This window comes from Colletotrichum abscissum (assembly GCF_030869225.1).
Source record: "Colletotrichum abscissum strain IMI 504890 chromosome Unknown Scaffold_23.1, whole genome shotgun sequence".
Lineage (NCBI taxonomy): Eukaryota > Fungi > Ascomycota > Sordariomycetes > Glomerellales > Glomerellaceae > Colletotrichum > Colletotrichum abscissum.
In genome coordinates this window covers 328,375-347,262 of record NW_026850132.1, presented here as the reverse complement: position 1 = coordinate 347,262, position 18,888 = coordinate 328,375, and the positions used below count along the sequence as shown (strand labels likewise).

The window sequence follows — 18,888 nt, the reverse complement described above, 5'->3', positions numbered from 1 at the left end:
GTTATACTGCTGTTCTTTGGTCGAGTCATTTGGTCAATGGATGAGTGGCTTGTGGTCTGGTGCTTATACCATTTTGCTTTATGTAAATATGTGAAACGATAGTAAATTTGTTCATAACAACTTCTGGCCCAAAATCTCTTGAAGTGATAATGATGATACAGCACTTGCCTGGCATATGTATTTTATTAATACCACGTTTCTATTACGATACGAAGCACTCGTGGCATCTCTCGTGCTGCTGGAGTGTTTGGACATTGACATTCGTGGCCCGTTGCCTCAGAGTACTATATAGAGGTATGCTTTCGCCTCTTCCTCGCAACCCAGCAGGAGTGTGCTGGCCACCCGGAGTGTTCCACGTCATCATGGAGGTAGTAGGTTTCTCTGCCTGCTCGGTGTCTCGCCTCCGCCAGGGAGAAAGATCTCATATGGCCGGGCATTCGTAGAACAGTAGAAATAATCGAGATTCAGTTTGCCATCTGCTGCTTGTCAGCTTTGGGCGGTGTCCGCCACGTATTGTACATGACTAGTAGATAAGTTCTGGGATATAACGAGAGGGAGCGAGGTACATGTAATCTTGTAGATAACAGGGCGACGGCGTGTCTAGCGAAACCGGCGGGCGGAGAGAAGGTGTGAGCAAGACAAAGCTACGCCGGATCCAGCGTTTGGAGAACAACTTCTAGCAGCCCCTCGGCGTATCATAGCTCCTGTGTTACATTGAAACACAACATGCAACATATAGTAGCCCATGTCTGTGTCCACATGCCTCCTGTCTCTAACGATGCCAGTGACGGTTCCGGCTGGGTTTGAAGATGGTAAGTAAGCCCGCCCCTACAGCTAAACTTCTAGGATCGTCTGGGGCTTGCATAGATTTCTGGGCTTTTTGATGTATACGGCTCACCGGACGTCAGGCATACGGAGAGAAGATCTCTGTACTACAAAGGTGTCACGAGATTCTGGGAGTGCTGGCCGCTCGAATGTTTTTGAAGTCTGGTGGTTTCCGCCTAGCTCGATTCCAGGCTGGGACACACATATAGGTTCTTAGCAATAGCTTTGTCCTCGAGGACTGTTACCAGGCTGCTCCCAATCGCTGCTCAAAGTAGGCATCAGAGCCGTCCTTCGTCTTCAAGCTCGCAGCACCGTGTGAAGCTGGGGGACTCGGTCATATTCCCGACGAGGATTCGCTTACCTTACGGACCGAGTAGTCCTCAATACCACTTTCGTCAGTCTCCTCAGCTTCAGAGTTATCACGAAAATGTTCAGGCGGTAGCAAGCTTCCATCCATAGACTTGAGCGGACAGGAGTCCAATCATCCCCTCACCTGCCTTGGTAGGCTGATTGGATTGACACAAGGGGCTGGGCTCCTCTTCGGACAGACTGTTGGTCAGCCAGCGAAGCCGGATACTTTCTAGGGGTATTTACGGCAATTTTCCAGCTGGCTTGGGAATTTCAAGACCATTGTCGTCAGGCTCAGTCAAGCTGCCCGAGATAGCTGTTGACCCGTCGTGCTTAGGATCAATGGCCTTGGTGACGGTGTATCAAGCATACCATGCCGAGTAAGTCGACCATGACAGTTTTACTCTTAGAGCGAATGGAACCCAACAATCCCATGCGTCGTACCGCCGTAGGTTATTCTACTCAGAACACGCCTCGAGCAGAGCTTGGCACTGAACGGTGGTTTAGTTAGGCTGGACTGTGTCTTGCATTCCGCTCTCAATGCAAACTACTCAGCGATGTAGGGGAATGTGGTGCAAGCAAGCAAGCGACTCAGTAGCAAGGTAATCCTGAACGTATGTCTCTGGCGCGGTCAGAACTAAATATACCACAAGGGTGGGGGACAAAAGTCATACCGGGTAACCTAGCCGAATTTATTTGATGATCATTGCTAGGCAGCTTTCTGGCTCTTGCCGGGACTCGGCGTACTGATTCAAGCTGCCTACTATACTAAAAATATCAACACGGAAAACCCCCCCGGGGTCGCTGGTTTGCCCTGCTCCTGATCGAAATCATGTCTGCAGTGTAACACGTACGTAAGGTTGCTAAGGAACAACAGAGTACAGGCTTCGCCTCGATCATGCCATCGAGGCCTCATGGACACAACATCTACCGAGGCGAGTGCTGACCAACCCAAGCTATCGGAACTTCCTTCACTTTTGAGAAATAGAGTAGAACGATGGAAAGGAAGGGGGAAACAGCCGGAGCAGACCCAAGCATCGTGGGCTTTCGTACGAGCTTCCCCGCAGCGGTGAAGAAGCTCCTACTGGCTGTAGCCGAGGATGCTCAGAGCAGTACCGCTTACAGATACATACAAAGCGGATGCCCGGAACCCAAAGTCCCTGATGTGACGATTGCGAAGGCCTACAGATTCCCAAGCCCTGTGGAGCGTCTTCAAGCTTCGACAGGAGAGAACGTGATCACGATCATGAACCCAGCGCCTGAGGTGGTCCACGCGTTGCTTCCAAAACATCTCCTATCCTGATTCAGGGCCTTACTATCTTGGAAGATCCAAGCCTCACAATCGGAAACCCATCTCTCTGTTAGATACGCCCAATCTCGAGATTGCCTCACAATCACACCACTGGTCCTCAACCCCCAAACCCACTATCAACATCACCCGACGACATATCAAACCACAACGCCAAACCCAAGCCACAGAAACCCGCCGCTCGTAGAAACCCTCGGCCCGAATATCACAAACCGGACCGCCAAACCTCGTGACAAAGGGACGCCAACGAATAAGGGGGGGGGGGGGGGGGGGGGGGCCCCCCCCCCCACCCCCACCCCCCCCCCCCCCCCCCCACCGCCCCCCCACCACCCACCCACACGACACACCGACCGGCGCAGAGAGAGAGGGGGGGGGGGGGGGGGGGGGGGGGGGGGGGGGGGGGGGGGGGGGGGGGGGGACACCGCCAAGCCCTTTGAGCCTCAACCAACGCCGAGTTTCACCCGGTGCAGCTCTCCCGAGCACACCCGCGGCAGATCTGGATTGGTTGTGCGTGTGTGTCACGCCACACTCCTCACATCACCCCAACCCAGCACCTTCCCATCCCGCCGCCCTACGTTACGTACTAGAGGCTTGTCAGGAACAAGACATGCCAAAGAAACAAACAACGGTCCCCCCCCCCTTGTCCTGTCACATCACATCGCATTACCCATGGGTTGGTTCTATGGTTACATCTGCCGGACGGACGCTAGTGCACCTCGGCGGAGCCTCCACTGTCTGTCATTCCTACAGGATGTCGGCCCCGAGCCTAGACAGTGCAGTGACACGCAACAAAGGCAACGTCAGATTGTCAGTTTGGTAGTCAACCCATCCAGATCTTCGGGAAGGAAAGCCTGTTTAGTCAGATCCCAGGGATCTCTGGACACTACACCATCATTCAACATCACTTCACCGAATAGGCAGGTACAGCATGTTCATGTGATAGACTTTTTGTCTCCTATCTGCCTAGAAGAACGTAATGGCTTGTGTTTGTGAACAAGCCTTGCAAAATTGAGCAATGAGAGGGCCGTCCAGCTATGTCTCTCGTGAATCCTTGCGTCATGGGTATCTTTTTGACCTCTTTCGTCAGATGGCCGTATTGGATTCCCAAACGCCGAGCAAATGCTTCAATCCCCTTCCCGCCTCCGAGGTTGAAGAAGTCCCTGGTTCAAGTAGTAGCAAGTAAGAGCAAATCATGTGTGTGGGATCGTATTTTCCCACACCCTTCCAAAAAAGAAAAAAGTCCCCCCTTCCAAAAAATGAGCAAAATCGTGGTCGTAGTTGAGTTTTCCTCAACGCCCAAAACTCCTTTCCGGAATTCCATTCGTGTTGTACAGGTCGTCATATGATACAGTCAAAGCTTGTCTTTGGCTCTGATCTCAAGCGTCGCGGTTAACGGTGCGCTGCGGGCGGTAGTTGGGTTGCTCGATGAACGTTCCCTTCTCCGGCAGGTAGCGGTACGCGTGGAAGTCGTAGCCGTAGGGCTTAGGCTCGATAGAGTAGAGCATGCCCAGAGGAACATCCAAGTCGGCGATCTCGTCACGGGATAAATCCATAAAGTAAGCCATGAGCACACGGCAGACCGAGCGATGTCCAACAATGAGAACGTGATCCTCGATACGCTCAATCTCGCGGACTATATCGCGCAAGCGAGCGATAACCTGGAGATATCCTTCTCCACCGACACCCGGGTAGGTGTAATGGAGCTTATCCGCAGCGCGCTTCTTATACTCGGCAGGGAATCTTCTGGCGATCTCCTCATACGTCATGCCCTCAAAGAGGCCAGCGTTGAGCTCGTTCAGCACCGCCCAAGCCTTGACGTCGTAGTCGTCATCATTGTCGAACTGCTGTGCCGTCTGCACGCTGCGCTTAAGCATCGAGGTCCAGACGCAGAAATTCTTCTCGTCCAGTTCCCGATTCAGCTCGGGATACGGCGGGGTGTGGTCGCCGGCCTTAGGCGGGAATGACGACTGAGCGATCTTATCTTTCTGCTCAATGAGCCACTCCTTGCGCTTCTGGGTCATGAATCGGTGGAGAGCCTGTCCGTAGAGCTCTCCGTCGGCGGTGAGGTCGGAATCTCCGCCGAGCTTTCCATTGCGGTTATCGACACTCTGTCCATGCCGGGTCAACCATATCTGGCGCGGCGCAAGGTTGAATGTCGTCAGGTAGGAGCTGATGCCGCCGCTCAGGAAGCCCCGCAATCTATACTGGACCAGCTTGCGGCCAACATCAATCATCTTTGGCAGCGCGTTAGCGACTTGTGTTGCTCTGCGCCACGGCTTGAACATACCTGAATGTACTGCATGTCGTGTGCCTCCTCGTACTCTCCAAGAGGAACATAAGCGCTCTCGTAGGCGGCGACACGTCTCTTGAAATCAGCAAGAGACTGGTGAGGATCCTTGTCCTTGTAGTCGGGGCCAGAAAGCTTCAGGCGCATGTTGGCCTCGAGAAGCTGCAAACACGTTAGATGAGATTTCAAGAGACAAGCGCGGTGAGAACACTGACGTTCTGGTCGTGGCAGATACTCTCGATGAAGAGAATTCCGAGCTTGGGCTCGCGCGCCTTGATTCTATCGACCAGAAGCTGGCGGCGGTGGATAGTGCTGTTTGTCGCATCGAGGATGCCGACGGAACCGCCCTGATGCAGAAGGTAATCCAGAAGCTCGTCCAGAGTGTCCAAAGCCACCTGCTCCCGGAGCTTGGCCGCAGTCTCGTTGGTCGGGTCGAAGAACTTGGCGGACTGGTCAATGCCGTCGCTCTCCTCATTGAGGTTCAGCTCCGCAGGCTCCTTATTGCCACGGGAAGCATGACCATTAAGCAGGATCGAAGCAGCCTGGGCCGGCGGGTCGAGTCTAACGGCAGCGGGCGAGTAGGCAGGCTTCATCGGCGAACTCATGCCGGCAGCCACGCGTCTGCGATTTCCGACATTGAAGATTGTAGAGCTGTACTGCTGCCAAGACAGGTAGCGCTGGACCTTCTTGGTAATGTAGGACTTTCCGCGCGCGGGAAGTCCAACCATGACGATAACCAGCTTCGCAGCGACATCGCGGTCACTAATCTTTCCGTCGGGCGAGGCTCTCGAGACGGTCATGCCAGGAACATTGAGTGTGGCGGGGTGGGGGCGAAGGCGGGGAGTGGTTCCTCCAGAATTCTGTCTGACAGGTGGGCTGTTGGTTTATTCGATTAGCCAAGCTCCAGAATATGAGGTGTAAGATGTTGTAAAATGCTCAGCCACCAGGAGGGAAGGAGTATTCCCTCGGGGTGGTACCAATCTGAAAATATTTTTTGGGGTCCTATACATACATTCTAGGGGAATTCGGAGCGGTCGAAACCACGCTTCGCATCGCAGGAGGGGTATCGGAGTTTGCGACCAAGGAGCGATCGCGGAGGGCGATCGGGCCACTCAAGTCGTTCATAGATCGAATAGCGTGCGCCATAGCAGGAGGCGGGAGAAGGCCATCGTGAGGGTGAGAAACGGGCAGTGCCTGGGGCTCAGTGAGGTAGTTCGATTTCGAGTTCGCAGCGGCGGTCGATTTATTGGAGTGGAAGGGAGGCGATGACGAAGGGGCGCGTGAATCCTTGTTGGAGCTCATGGCCAACTTCGCCAGAGCAGATTGCTTGGCCTGTATAAGACCAAGGTCTTTTTGTGTGGAAAAGGGTATGTTAGTACTCAAAAGCTTGTTCAAGAATGAATATGTCGATAGTGACGGCGGTAGACAAGAATAAAGTGGTGAAGGGTTGAGATTTGGGCGTGCAGAGGTAGAAGGGGAGGAAAAAAAAGAATAGCTTGGGTGGTGGACTGGAGAGGTGTGGTTTGTACGGACCTGGGTGGTGATCAGGAAAGATTGCGGAAGGCATGGATGCGAATATGCGAGGCAGGCGGCAGGCGTGGGAAAAAAAACACTACGTCGACGACCCTTTGTAAAAGGAAGGAGTCACACAGGGTGTGCGCCTGGGTATGGTAGCTGTGGTTGGCTGGGCCTGCCGTTTAGAGCAGTCGCCGCTTTGTTGCTTTAGCTAGGTGCACCTGCTTCCTGGGCTTCCTGGGCTGCTCCTGCCGTGAGAATTCTCTCTTCGGGGTCAGTTAGAAGGCCCTGTACCCAATCGCTGCGCTAGGATGGGGAAGCTGGTCGAGCTGTCCCAGGGTGTGTGATGAAATGTGGCGTCCAAGATGGCTAGCTCTTGCCTTAGCGTGCAGGGGTCTTGCCGGGTTCGCAGCAGGCGTGGTCTGGGCGGAATGAGAGAAAAAAGTGTTGAGAGGGGAACAAGACAAGGAACACAGCGCGTGTAAGTGCAATGCGGTCTTGTTCTGGTGCGGAGGAGGACGAGGACGATGAGATATCTACTCTATACAGAGACAGAGCACTGTAGTTCACTACCTGTAGGTTGATGGTACAGATAGACTACGATGGATGAGAATGCCAAATACTTTGTAAAATTGTATCGCAGTGATGGATGGCGGGAGTTGCAGTGCAAGCAGAAGAAGACACACAAAGCAACTGGCTGGATAGATAAAGAGGTATCAATAAAAAAAAGGCTGTGGGACAACAAGAACAGAAAAGAAAGAAGATTCTAATGTGTTCGGGATGGATGGGTCTGTCAGGTTAAAGAGGATAGAAAGAAGAGGGGAGGGTCAGAGCGATGGAGCCCGTCGATGGAGGAAGGACCGATATATCTACTTTAGTGGTACGGTCGAGGCAATGGGCGATGGGTAATGGGATGGTGGCCCTGGATGAGTGATGGGCAGCACAGAGCAAGACACCTCAGGATGGGACGGTATGGGATGGATGGGGTGAGGTGAGAATGGATCTGGGCTGTATGAGTGAGCCTGTGAGTGAGTGCGAGGGTTCGATGAACGGGGACGAGGGACGGGACAGGGTGAGGGTGAGCAAGGAGAAGGCCCGTCCGAAGACTCCTCAGGCTCCTCACTGCCTTATTTTGCAGAGAGCCCTGCCCTGCCCTGCCTTTTTCCATTGCATATTCTACTAAGGTATGGTACGGAGTAAGGTACGGGACTCCTCCTCTACATGGCTGGCCTTGTTGAAGACAAGGTGTGTCTGAAGATGGAGTACCTTCTTCTGTTTGGAGAGAGTGAGGCGTGAGGCGTGTGAGAAGAGACTCGATATCCAAGGTTAGAAAGAATCTTCTTGGCGCGATACAATAGTACATTCTTGGCTGTGTTTGTACTCTGCAATCTGTAAACGGGAAACCAATGCTGGGCAGGTACAGACTAGGTGTCTAGTCGCACCTTACCTTGGAGTCCGTATCTACCTTACCTTACCTTACAGATACGCAGGTACTCGAAGATTGACAGAATCACCGCAATAGAACCGTTGTGTGCAGGAACCACTCGCAATTGTCCCATTTCTCTCCTGTCGCATTCCGCTGCCCCCAATGACTCCAACACACACCAGCCAGCAGTACCACCACGTTCGAAATTCGGGGCTTGCCCTGCAGCTGTGTTCTGCTTCTGGAGCGGTTCCCTTCGGTGGAGCCTCTAATTGGGTCGGTGCTGCATGCTCGGTGACCGGTCGCCGATGTGCCCTTTCCAGCGATCCAGGGTGCATTTCGTTTTGGCAAGGTACCCCCGTCTGTGACCCTGTCGAGCCTCTCCTGGCACCGGAGCCCTGGGATGCTAGACCCGTGGCGGCGCGGGATGGTGCTTTTTTCTTCTTCTTCTCTCTAATATTTGGGGGAGGGTATGTATTTTTTTTTCGTCCTTCCATTCTACAAGGGGAGTTGGAGATTTGATTTCGGGGTTTGGGGAAAGAGAGAGGGCGGCGGCGCGTATCCATACCTTCCAGCCATCCATTCGCACCCGGCGGCGGGTCGCATCTTTCAAACGGAGCAGTCTAAGCGCTTGACGTGCCCTCTCTTTCTTCCATGTCTGGTACGTTGTGTTCTGTCTCTGTCTCTCGATCTCGATACCTGTCTGCCAGCCCAACGGTTTGGTACACGCAACGAGACGGAAAACGGGGGGAGGCCCAAACCGGGCGACGTGGACGTGCCGTATGGCCCTGCGTCTGTGCCCGAGCGAACCGGACGTGCGAAAGAGCAAGACTTGAGAAGCGAACGGGAAAGAACTGATTTCCAAAGTGGACTCACTCTTTCCAAAGGTGAGGTGACATGACGGTTCAAGGCAGCCGCGCGCGCCCTATCCTAGGCCATCGTACCTTCCCGTCCGTTTGGCAGGGCTCACGAACGAGATTGACAGCATTCCATTTCCCACCTTTCCTGAGGTCATTTCACGTGTTTTTTTTTCCTTCTTTCCTTCTACGTCTCCATCGAGGATTCTTAGTCACCCAAATTGTCCTGGGCAATATGTCGGTCCCTTTACGGATACTTATCCATCCAACGCATGATTTCTGCTGTTGGTTTTCTGATGGGGAAAATACAATACGGCCGAGCTCAAAGGCCCCCGGGCGACTCGAGACCTGGGTGTTAACAGAGAAACCTGAGGAAAGAAAAAAGGCTGGGCATCATTTCCAGAACCCCCTATACCTATTTCTGGCCTGAGGTAAACGGTTCGAGTTTCTAGGTGCAAGGTCGTCTGCCAGAGCTTACGTTGTCAACATTGCAACGCCAACAAACAGAGCTCATTATTTCTGCCTTTCTATTGCTGGACGTACGTGTCCACGGTCTGTTTTACCTCACCTTACTCTGGACTCGGGAGCTGGCTCCCCGGCTACGCTACCTATTGGTGTCTTGGTCCAATGCCAGAAGCCCATCCGCCCACGCCCTCGGTCTTGTCCCATGTCCATGTCCCACGTCAATCTTCCGTCCGCCAAGTTTAAAGCCGTTCATGTCTATCCAAAGCTACTATTCGTACAAGTTCAAGCTCAGGCTCAGGCTCAAGCTCAACCTAGGCCTAGACCTGGACAGGAGCCCTGACAATCGCCGTCTGGCCATGGACCATGGATTGGGGATTTGTCCAGCACAGCGGGCTGAGAGAGAGCCACATACGTTTCCGTGCACCAGCACAGCCCGTTACAGTACAGCAAAAAAGAACCTCAACAAACACAAACCCTCCGTCCCGTCGTCCAAAATTAAATCCCCAAACACCGTCATGACGGCCGGCCCCATCCTTTGCGTCTCCCCGTATGCCTGGGTCCTGCCCTCCGTGTCGCCGTGCTCCATCCTCCATGCTCGTCTGGTCCGCCCGGTCTGTGTGCGTGTACCGTGTTGCCCGTGAGCATACCTCACCTTAGCTCCGTGGGTGATGTTATTCCTGCAGACATGGAAAGTCGAGGAGAAGAAAAAGTGCCCGTAATACGGACAATGTAACTCGGACGGCCAAGTCCCACGTCAGTTCTTTCCTGCTTCTCACCGTTCCGCTCGCTCAGCGCTTGAGTGCTGTACGAGGTGTGGCCTGCCTGGCCTGGCCTGGCTTTGCTTTGCTGCGCTTCGCTCACCGGGCTTGTCGGAGATACCCCGTCGATCCGTTCTGCCCTTTCCACTTCCCTTCCCACCCAAATGTTTCACGACTCAGATGTCCATAGTAATCGGCCGCCAAGTCCCCTCCTGAATCAACTTGTGCCGGCACCAGAGCTATTCTACAACCATCCCATCTTTCTCAAGCATTCCAGCTCTCAGCCAAGCCAACCGGAATAGACCACTCACATCAGCCCTCGCCAACACGCCTTCGACACTTGCCCAAAGCTTATCCTTGCGGTTGATCGCCTTGTTCCATTTCTAGGTGGCCACGTACCTAGCTTTGATAGCCCCTTTTCGAGGTTACCTCTCTCGATTATTTCTTGCTGAATGAGTAGGTACTATCCAGTAGTGGGTGTAGCAACAGGTATCCCTCCGATGTGCTGCAACAAGTCTCCGGCGGCGCTCAACAAGGCGTCTCCGAGAAGGGTGCACAGCATGATTTGACACACACCATCTCCAGGGTCGCGTGCCGGTGATGGTCATTACATATTCTGTTGGCGTTGCAACAACTCACCTAGCGCTTGGGCTGACCTTCTGTCGGAATCACCCCGAAGTCCGGAGGCTGGAAAAGGAACCTCCACGCCCCCGGAGATCCGCTCCCACCAAGGATCCGCTGCGCTCCTGGCGAACCTGTGAACCCCTCACGGAACCCCTACCAGTTGTTCGACATGTTGTGGGGATGCCAGGGCTGCATTTGAGTCTTGACAGCAAGCATTCTGTCACTGCCAAACACCAGCCAGCCCGATCTTCCTAGACATTTCTGCAAAGAAAGATGGCTCATGATGCTCATTTTCACTCAGGTCTGGGCGGTGATGTCACCCATATGCCCTTCCAGCACATTGAGATCTTGCCCCTGTGAAACGGAAAAGCCCATGGTAAGCCCGATTTTGTACATACACAAAACAACCTGCAGAATGGCGGGATAGTCATCCGTATGCCCCGCCAAAGTCTGAGGGCGCCATGTCATCGTTCTCGGGGCGAGTGAGGCTTCCACCCAACGCCCAGTCATCCCGCCATGCCAATGACCACTGGTACCTCAACCGCAGCGGCCAATCATCTTCAACAGTCCAGTTGCGAGGTTGCTTTCATGCTTCACGCCAGAAACAGGGACTGGGCATGGATGACGAAGGAGGAATTTGGCGTGGTACCCCCACTCCAAGACTCTTTTGCAGAAGGTTCTCCTGTTACACTGCAGGATGCGGGCTGCAGCAAAGACATTTGTGACTTCTCAGCTCCCAAATCTCTAGTGTGTAGGGGAGGGTTGGCAATTCCAGGTGCTCCAGACGCCGGCGGCGCGGCCCTCATTCGCACTCCTCGTTTCTGCTATTGCCGCCGCGCCGCCACTCTGTGGTCTCCACCAGGTGTCGAAGTTTAGGCGTTATTAGTCTCTGGTAGTCTATTCCGCTTCTGCTGCTGACCCCGCATGCATCGTGAGGGGTTCGCGGCAGGGTTTGCCGTTCGCTTTCTAGAAGCCCACTGTCATGGCCACCTCGACGACAATCAAGGGACCAACTGCTCCGTCGCAGAGGCATTCTCGCCAAGACGTCAAGGAACGCTTGCTGGATCTGCGATGGCGAAAGCGTCATTTGAAGCGTAGTGCGGAGAGGAGATACGGCCGACACGCGTTGCGACTGCGACCTTGCAAGAGCGTTTAGCGATGGGTATGACTTGCAGTCGCGGCCGGCGGGGGCCGGCCAGGAGGGCGTGCCGTCATCGGAGATTGGGAAATAGGCGATGGGCCCTTCACACATGGGGTCGAGTTACCGTTGGGCGATTGCATTTCTAATTCAGATGCGGCACCTTTGAGAGAGAACACAGTCTGGCTTGTGAGACTCGTTCTGCCACGGACCAAATGTTGATAACCAATGAGATGATCCATGATGGAGGCATGTTGGCACGGATGATGAGAGCCGAAAAGTCGACTTGTCTACCACTCTTGGCTTGCTCAGGCGTTATGAGACAGTGCACTGCGAAAAGAACCAACCAAAACTACAGAATTAGAAGCTTATCTCTGTTGAAAGAGCTCAACCGGGGGTATGGAATGTGTGGACTTACCTCTAAGAAACCTTCGTTTAATAGAGGTGAGGCCCGACCGGTGAGCAGGGTTGGAAAAAATACTACTAGTATTTAGTATTAGTCTAGTCTAGTACTAGTAAGTCTAGTATTAGTCCACCCTTGAAAATACTAGACTAGTATTAGTATACTAATAATATACTAATTAATACAAAATATACTATTCATAGTAATTTTATTACTATTTTTAAAAACTTAAATATTAGTTTTAATTAATTCTAAAAAAATTCTAAAAAATATAATAAAAATTATTTCTATAATAAATATAAGTAAAACTATTTAATGAAAAAATATTAATAATTTCATTTTTGAATTTTTAAAAAGTTTGATAAAAAACTACAAATTTAAGAATATTCTATCTAAATAATAATATTTAGACTTTTAAAGTTATACAAAGTAAGTTTTTAATACTTTTATTTTAATATATATTAATATTTATAATTAATTACTAATTATTAATTTATAAATATTTTTTCTCAATATATACTAATTAGTATACTAATACTAGTCTAGTATAGTACTAGTCCAGGCCGTACTAGACTAGCCTAGTATTAGTCCGGGCCATACTAGACTAGACTAGACTAATTTCCAACCCTGCCGGTGAGTGTTTTTGGTGAGGTGAGGTAAGGTGAGGTTTTGTCTTGCTTCGCGTTGTTCATCCTGATGGGCCTGTAAGAGGTATTCGGTTAGTTTCAGTGGTGGAAGTGCTTCTCCCTAGTCGCCTCTTGCCTCTCACATTCCATGCCTTCTCCAGTCTTCTCCAGCTCCTTCTCCAGTCGCTGGGCATTTTGCTTCAGTCGATCCCCTCCTCCCCATGGTTACAGATGTGATCTCCCTGGGCTTTCGCGCCTTCCCGCTCTTCTCTTGCCTCTTGATCTCTCCAGAGAAAGCACAACTCTAAGGGAAAGTATGAAAGTTGCCCAAACACTATGGACAAGAACGGGAGAGAAACTCCCTGGTGGTGATTGCCAAAGAGATTCTCCATGCAAATGCTAGGTATTCTTACAGTCGCCCCGCTCTTTACCCCCATGTCACGAATCTGGAAATACCTTAGACGTCGCAGGCACAATCCAAATGTCCCGTCGGCGAAGTGGTCACTGCTAGGACCGGACTGGCTACACCGAGGTGCGTGAGTAGCCTGTCACTTTATCGATAAGACCCTAGACCCCGCTAGCGGCTCTGCCTCTGCAACCCGATTCGACTAGGGGCTCTCTGTGCCTGACAACGCCTGGCCTACTGGGATCCAGTCTGTCAAATAGATCGCCAAATTTTCTGATGCTTCACTTCGGTCCCCGCCGTTCGATACCACAGCTCAAACCACTTCCAGATCCGGATCCTCTTGGCCTCCAGCTACACTATCCATTAAACAACGACGCCATCTAATCCGATAGGGCTTCTTTCCTCTGTTCTCGTTTCTTTGTTTGGTCCCAAATCTGGACCCTGCTGTTTCAGGACCCGGCAGAACATTGATCTTCAAGTCTTTGGGTTACATCCGTCTTGTATTCATCTATAGATGGAAAGCTGAGGCTGAGACTGATACCAACGCTGAGACTCTCCGAACGAGATATTTGGACCCGCCAATCAGCGGTTCCAATAATATCTGGCGCATTTCCAGATATCTTGGCAAATATCGTTGCACCTCAACTTGCCTCCTGAATCGACGGAAGGCTTTGTGCACCGCACACAATCTTTCTAGAGAAGTGACCGAGAATCAAGTTTGTCTACAAGGCTGAAAAAGAGTCAAAGGACGGAAGGAGATAAACAAAGCAGCTCGGGGCTGGAAGTGAACAGGATCTGATCTGAGGCAAGAGCAGAAGAGCAGCTGAAGGTGCAGGTCGGGTGCCTTCCTTTCCGCGCCTTCCAGGTCAGCGTCCCGGGTCACGATTTCATTCGTCCTGGCTCTGCCTTCCAAAGTAGCTTCCTGAGGCAGTGTGGGCCCCATCATCAAGTTGCTTCTCGTGACTTCCTTCCGCTGGGTTCTGCTTCAAGGTACTACATGAGTGCACCTCACTTTGGACCAAAAGCAACTTCGCAGCCTCCTTCATCTCGTCCCTACCAACTGCGGTAATTGCGCTGGCCTGTCGTTCCCTTACAGAATTATCCAGCCCTCACAGCACGGAGGAAGGGGGGTAGAACAGCTGGAGATCGAGGACACGACGCCATATCTGTCTTTCTCAAGAAGGAACTAGGTGTGCCACCTACATCAACCGTCGGTCGCACAAGGACTTGACTGGAAATCTTCTCTGGTCATCATTCTGTTTTCTTGACTGCTCGGCAAACTCTCCGCTACGTCCGATCTTGACCCTGTTTGACAACGTCAAAGCCAAACGAGCCGCATCAGATTCCAGCAGCAAACCTTTGATGACAGGCTTCTGACTGGACTCTTCACCCAAGGGACTACATTACTCCTCAGGAAACCATCGTGGAGCTACTTCAGTCGTCCTGTCGTCTGTTGATCCACACTTCGCTCACAGCACGCCACAGCGGTACACGGCAGCTATCTCCGTAGCCCTCTCTGTCGGTCGTCCTGTGCCTCGGAAGGCCGAAGTCGAGATACGATAACTTTCTTGTTGAAGTGAGTCACGGCTTTGGCGTGACGCACCCCCATCTATTCCGACTAAAACACCAGTTCCTGCTTTTTCTGCCCAAATCTTGGAAGGGAGATCACCAGTCAAGATGCTCGCTGTCGAACGCGCCTCGCTGCCGGCTATGGCCTCTGATAGGCCTGACGATCAATCTGAGGAAAAGATCGAGCACACTGGACCTGATGTCATCCAGCCCCATGCTCTCATCGACCACCTGCTTCCACAACAACTTGGCCGAGGAGTGCTTATTCCTCTGAAGACGACTTTGGAAATCCGACAAGACCACACCATTGTTCAGGCTTTGATCACGAGGGCTCCATCTACGTCTACTAACAATGTCGTCAAGTGAGTAGCAGTCATCACGTTTCTATCACATACTAACCTGACTCTAGTCTGATCCGCTCGATGCTCCCTGAAGGCGTGGCTAACAACTTGCCTCACTTGCGAAGATGTGCGAAGCCAGCGGATATCCCGGCTCATCTCAAAACACAGTTCATGAACGACTCCCCCGAAGGCCGCCAAGTCCACACGGGTAAATCCACCTGGATCTACATCATGCTTGGTGAAGAGAAAGACTTCGATAAGCACGACTTGGTCGCAAAGCTGAGAGCCATCGAAGGAATGGATGAGAGCGTCTTCCTCACCAAGATCCCGATTCCCATGGTACCGCCTACTTCTCAGGTGCAGGCAGCTATGTGGACCTCGCAGTTCTGGCCTACGGTGTATAGAAAGAACAACCCTCTTGGACCGCACCCTAGCATGGTGGGACGATCAACGGAAACTATCAAGGATGAGACATCTCTGTGGATGACCTTGGCCCATCGCGTCGCCTTCCAGGCAAAGAAGGCGGGTATCGGTGAACCCATGGGTGCCGTCATCGTCCAGCGCGAAGGGGGAAAATCCCACCTCGTAGCGGTTGCCGGAGATGCTCGTTGGCACCAGGAGCCCAATAGAAGCGGTACCGGCAACCCCATGGGTCACTGCGTGCTCAGAGCTATCAGCATGGTGGCGCAGAAGCTTGTGCGACACGAGAGACGTGCAGCCGGCCGCTCCCACGTGCCGGCTATCCTTGAATACGACACTTTTCAAGATCTTCCGCTCTTGGAAGACGAGCTTACGGTCCATGAAGACGAGCATCCCAACGCGGACGGCTACCTGTGCCACGGTATGGAGATGTACTTGACTCACGAGCCTTGCGTCCAATGCTCGATGGCTATCCTTCACTCGCGGATGGGCAAGGTCGTCTTCGCTCAACGCATGCCACTTACTGGGGGCATGTGCTCGGAAGATCGAGGACATGGCCATCCCGAGCTGGAGAACTGCGGTGGAGGCGAGGGTCTTGGCCTCTTCTGGAGACGTGAGCTGAACTGGAGCTTGTTGGCGTGGGAGTGGGAATCGAGCGACTGCGTGGGACCTTTGCCGCCGGTTGATCACAGAGTCCATGCTTAGTCCCCATGGGACTTTACGACGATACCTTGGTGCTTATGGTCGGGAAACCGGCCTAGGCCAGAACAGTCTTTGTGTGCCGGGATGCCAACGATTGTGGAAGTTGACGGTAGTCTCGATGCATTAGTATCGATACACCCTGTACCCCAAGCTCTGAGGCAGCTGGTAGGCGGCTTTTGCGCTTTACATTTTACCTACTGTATTTGGTTGAGAAATTGGTTGGAAGGGCTAGCAGAGGGTTTAGATAGTCCTTTCAGCTCCCGTGGAATGTCTGACGGGATGAGGGAGATTCGAGAGTCGTGTGACGGTAGGCTGGTCAGGAATTATACCCATGCTGTCTCATTTGTAGCAGACGGCAACTTTAGCAATGCCCAAGCAACTTATATCAAGTCTTCATCGTCCATAGTTGCTGTGATGAGCAGTGGTTGAGGGAAGATATACCCCTTCACTCTCTAAAATCCCAGAGTCACATAAGAACAACCGCTGGGAAAGAGTTCCAGCTGATATAAGACCCGCATCCAAGTGGTATTGGCTGCAGCCTGCACTCACTTGCCCTACAAAAGTAATACAAGTAAATACAGGATAAGGTAGGTAATAGCACGGTGTATGCTTAGGTACAGAGTCAGACTGCGCTAAGGGTCGGCAAGCTTTACAGCGGTCGTGCTTCCTGCGGGGAAGAGATGCGCCTTATCTTATCGGCGCGCCTAGTGAGGAAGGCCCGCACTGGAAGAACTGATCCATACTCTCATCCATTGAAGTGGTCCCCTCGTCACCAGCCCTTGCCGCAATCTTCACTCTTTTCCCGTTACATGTTTCGGCATGCGCCCACGAACAAAGGCAACCGCTGAGGAAACGGCCCTGGAACTGCAGCTTTCGAGACCCTTCTAGCCACCAGCATGAGTCGCCTTTGACTCTCTTGAACTACGCGACACCAACCAGGTAGCTTTGTAACGGCCACGACATATGCGCTCGCGACTTCAAGCTCTCTGGACAAAAGCTGTGGACGAACTTCATCCCCGAGCTTCTGTAAGCTGTCGCCTTCTCTCATCGGTACTTTTAAGACGACGAAACGCCACGACCTGGCGAGGCAGACCGGGCGACATCCGCAACGGCTGCCGTGACACCCTACAGCTTCACGCAAGCTTCCTGAACGAGCGCGTCGACATGCCTGCGGACAAATCGAGGAAGCGCAAGGCGGACAAGGACCTGCAGAGATACTACGCTGTGCGTGTCGGTCTCCGGCCAGGTGTATATTTGACTTGGCTCGAATGCCAGAAGCAGACTGCTCATCAAAAAGGAGCAATATGTATGTGAAGACAACTGACCATACCACTGTGGAGTTTGGAGGCCTTCTTGACCGGTGCGACTGACAGAGGCTGCTTTCTAGACAAGTCTTTCTTCACACGCGAAGAGGCTCAGGCTTTTGTGGAAGGAAAGTTCGTACCAGCGCCAGCCGGGGAAAAGCCCGCTCCTCCGAGATACTATGCCGTCGCGCGTGGTCATTTCACGGGCATCTTCGTCAACGACTGGGATACGGTTTCCCTAGCGATCAAGGATGCCAAAGGGCCTAAATATAAGAGATTCGACACATACACCGGCGCGTTGGAGTTCATTAGGGAATGGGGCAATGAGGAAACGATTGCCGGTGCTGAGGCCGGCGCCCTGAATGCGGGTATCAAGGTTCTGCCGAGGAAGCCAGCCACCAGCGCCGCAACGAAGGCCACGAAGGTGAAGAAGGAGAACGATGATGGGGTGGAGGAGGAGATGGAGAAGGAATCTGAAGACGATTCCGTGAAACCGGAGGTACTGAACTTGCCGCAAATCTATATCGACGGAGCTACGGCGGGCAACGGTACTCCCTCTGCCAGGGGCGGCGTAGGCGTCTACTTCGGACCCAACGATGCAAGGTAAGCAGGTCCTCAACTACATCTTGCCTTCCTCCGCCATGTTCATTCTCAAACAAAGTCGAGGTGATGTAGTTCTCCTACATCTTTTCCTCAACAGGCCAGAGGCAGCGGACTGACCCAGACGCATTTAGGAACATATCTGAACCCCTCGAAGGTGAACCACAAACGAATCAGCGAGCAGAACTTACCGCCGTCCTTCGAGCACTCGAGTACACCTCGGTCACGCAGGATGTCCAAATCTGGACGGATAGCGCATACGCAAAGAACTGCGTCACTCGCGACTGCAAGAAGTGGATGGCCAACGGCTGGAAGACTTTGAAAGGATCCGTCAAAAACCAGGACTTGATCAAGGCAATAATCGATCATCTCAACAGACGAGAGGCTGCAGGGACAATAACGAGCATCGACTGGGTGAAGGCTCACACCACAGAGGAAGACCCAACATCTGTAGGCAACAGGGCTGCGGATGAGCTCGCCACGGCCGGTGCAAGAAAGACTTTGCCAACGAAGTCAAGAAGAAAGCTCAAGTGAGGCAGCACTGATAGGCTCGAAATTAGAGTCGGATGAGGATGATTATGATCCTGCAAAGCACGCGTAAGTCATGTTACGATGTGCCGGCTTGGTAGCGATAGCATAGGATACGATGTGTCAGTAAGTCGGAGGGGTCAACAGAGGGCGACCTTGCGCGCCAATCGACGATACCCGGACAAAGCTCCGACCCCTCGCACTACGGGTCTGCAGCAGCGATGCGGGCGATGTTGAATATTGCCATACTTGTGAAGGGTCGTTGACTTGATGTGACGGTCATGTCAAAGGGGCGTTTCGGGCGCATGCGGCTACGGTTGATTGCATGGTGACGATTCTGCTTGTGTCAATATCCCCATCTCCTTAAAACTTTTCTCAGCCTTTGATCCTGTAATTATTTTTCAATGGCGGATCGTATATCTGGTATTGTTGTGGTCCAC

At 52.5% G+C, this 18,888-nt stretch overlaps 4 protein-coding genes across 4 annotated transcripts; 3 read left to right on the top strand and 1 right to left on the bottom strand.

The window, feature by feature from the left end:
• Positions 1-3,858: 3,858 nt before the first annotated feature.
• CABS01_09557 (6-phosphofructo-2-kinase) lies at positions 3,859-6,336 on the bottom strand (the record flags this gene model as incomplete). Its single annotated transcript, XM_060542914.1, has 5 exons — positions 3,859-4,716; positions 4,770-4,931; positions 4,985-5,645; positions 5,782-6,118; positions 6,303-6,336. The coding sequence occupies 5 exons, from the start codon at positions 6,334-6,336 to the stop codon at positions 3,859-3,861; spliced, it is 2,052 nt and encodes a 683-aa protein (XP_060400130.1).
• A 4,355-nt stretch (positions 6,337-10,691) lies between these two features.
• Positions 10,692-11,287, top strand: CABS01_09556 (uncharacterized protein; the record flags this gene model as incomplete). Its single annotated transcript, XM_060542913.1, has 2 exons — positions 10,692-10,801; positions 10,918-11,287. The coding sequence occupies 2 exons, from the start codon at positions 10,692-10,694 to the stop codon at positions 11,285-11,287; spliced, it is 480 nt and encodes a 159-aa protein (XP_060400129.1).
• Positions 11,288-14,661: 3,374 nt separating this feature from the next.
• Positions 14,662-16,019, top strand: CABS01_09555 (cytidine and deoxycytidylate deaminase zinc-binding region; the record flags this gene model as incomplete). The annotated part of the gene is made up of 2 exons (XM_060542912.1): positions 14,662-14,915; positions 14,963-16,019. The coding sequence occupies 2 exons, from the start codon at positions 14,662-14,664 to the stop codon at positions 16,017-16,019; spliced, it is 1,311 nt and encodes a 436-aa protein (XP_060400128.1).
• A 960-nt stretch (positions 16,020-16,979) lies between these two features.
• On the top strand, positions 16,980-18,454 carry CABS01_09554 (uncharacterized protein; the record flags this gene model as incomplete). The annotated part of the gene is made up of 3 exons (XM_060542911.1): positions 16,980-17,322; positions 17,404-17,923; positions 18,055-18,454. 3 exons carry the CDS (start codon positions 16,980-16,982, stop codon positions 18,452-18,454), a joined length of 1,263 nt encoding a protein of 420 aa, XP_060400127.1.
• Positions 18,455-18,888: the final 434 nt, after the last annotated feature.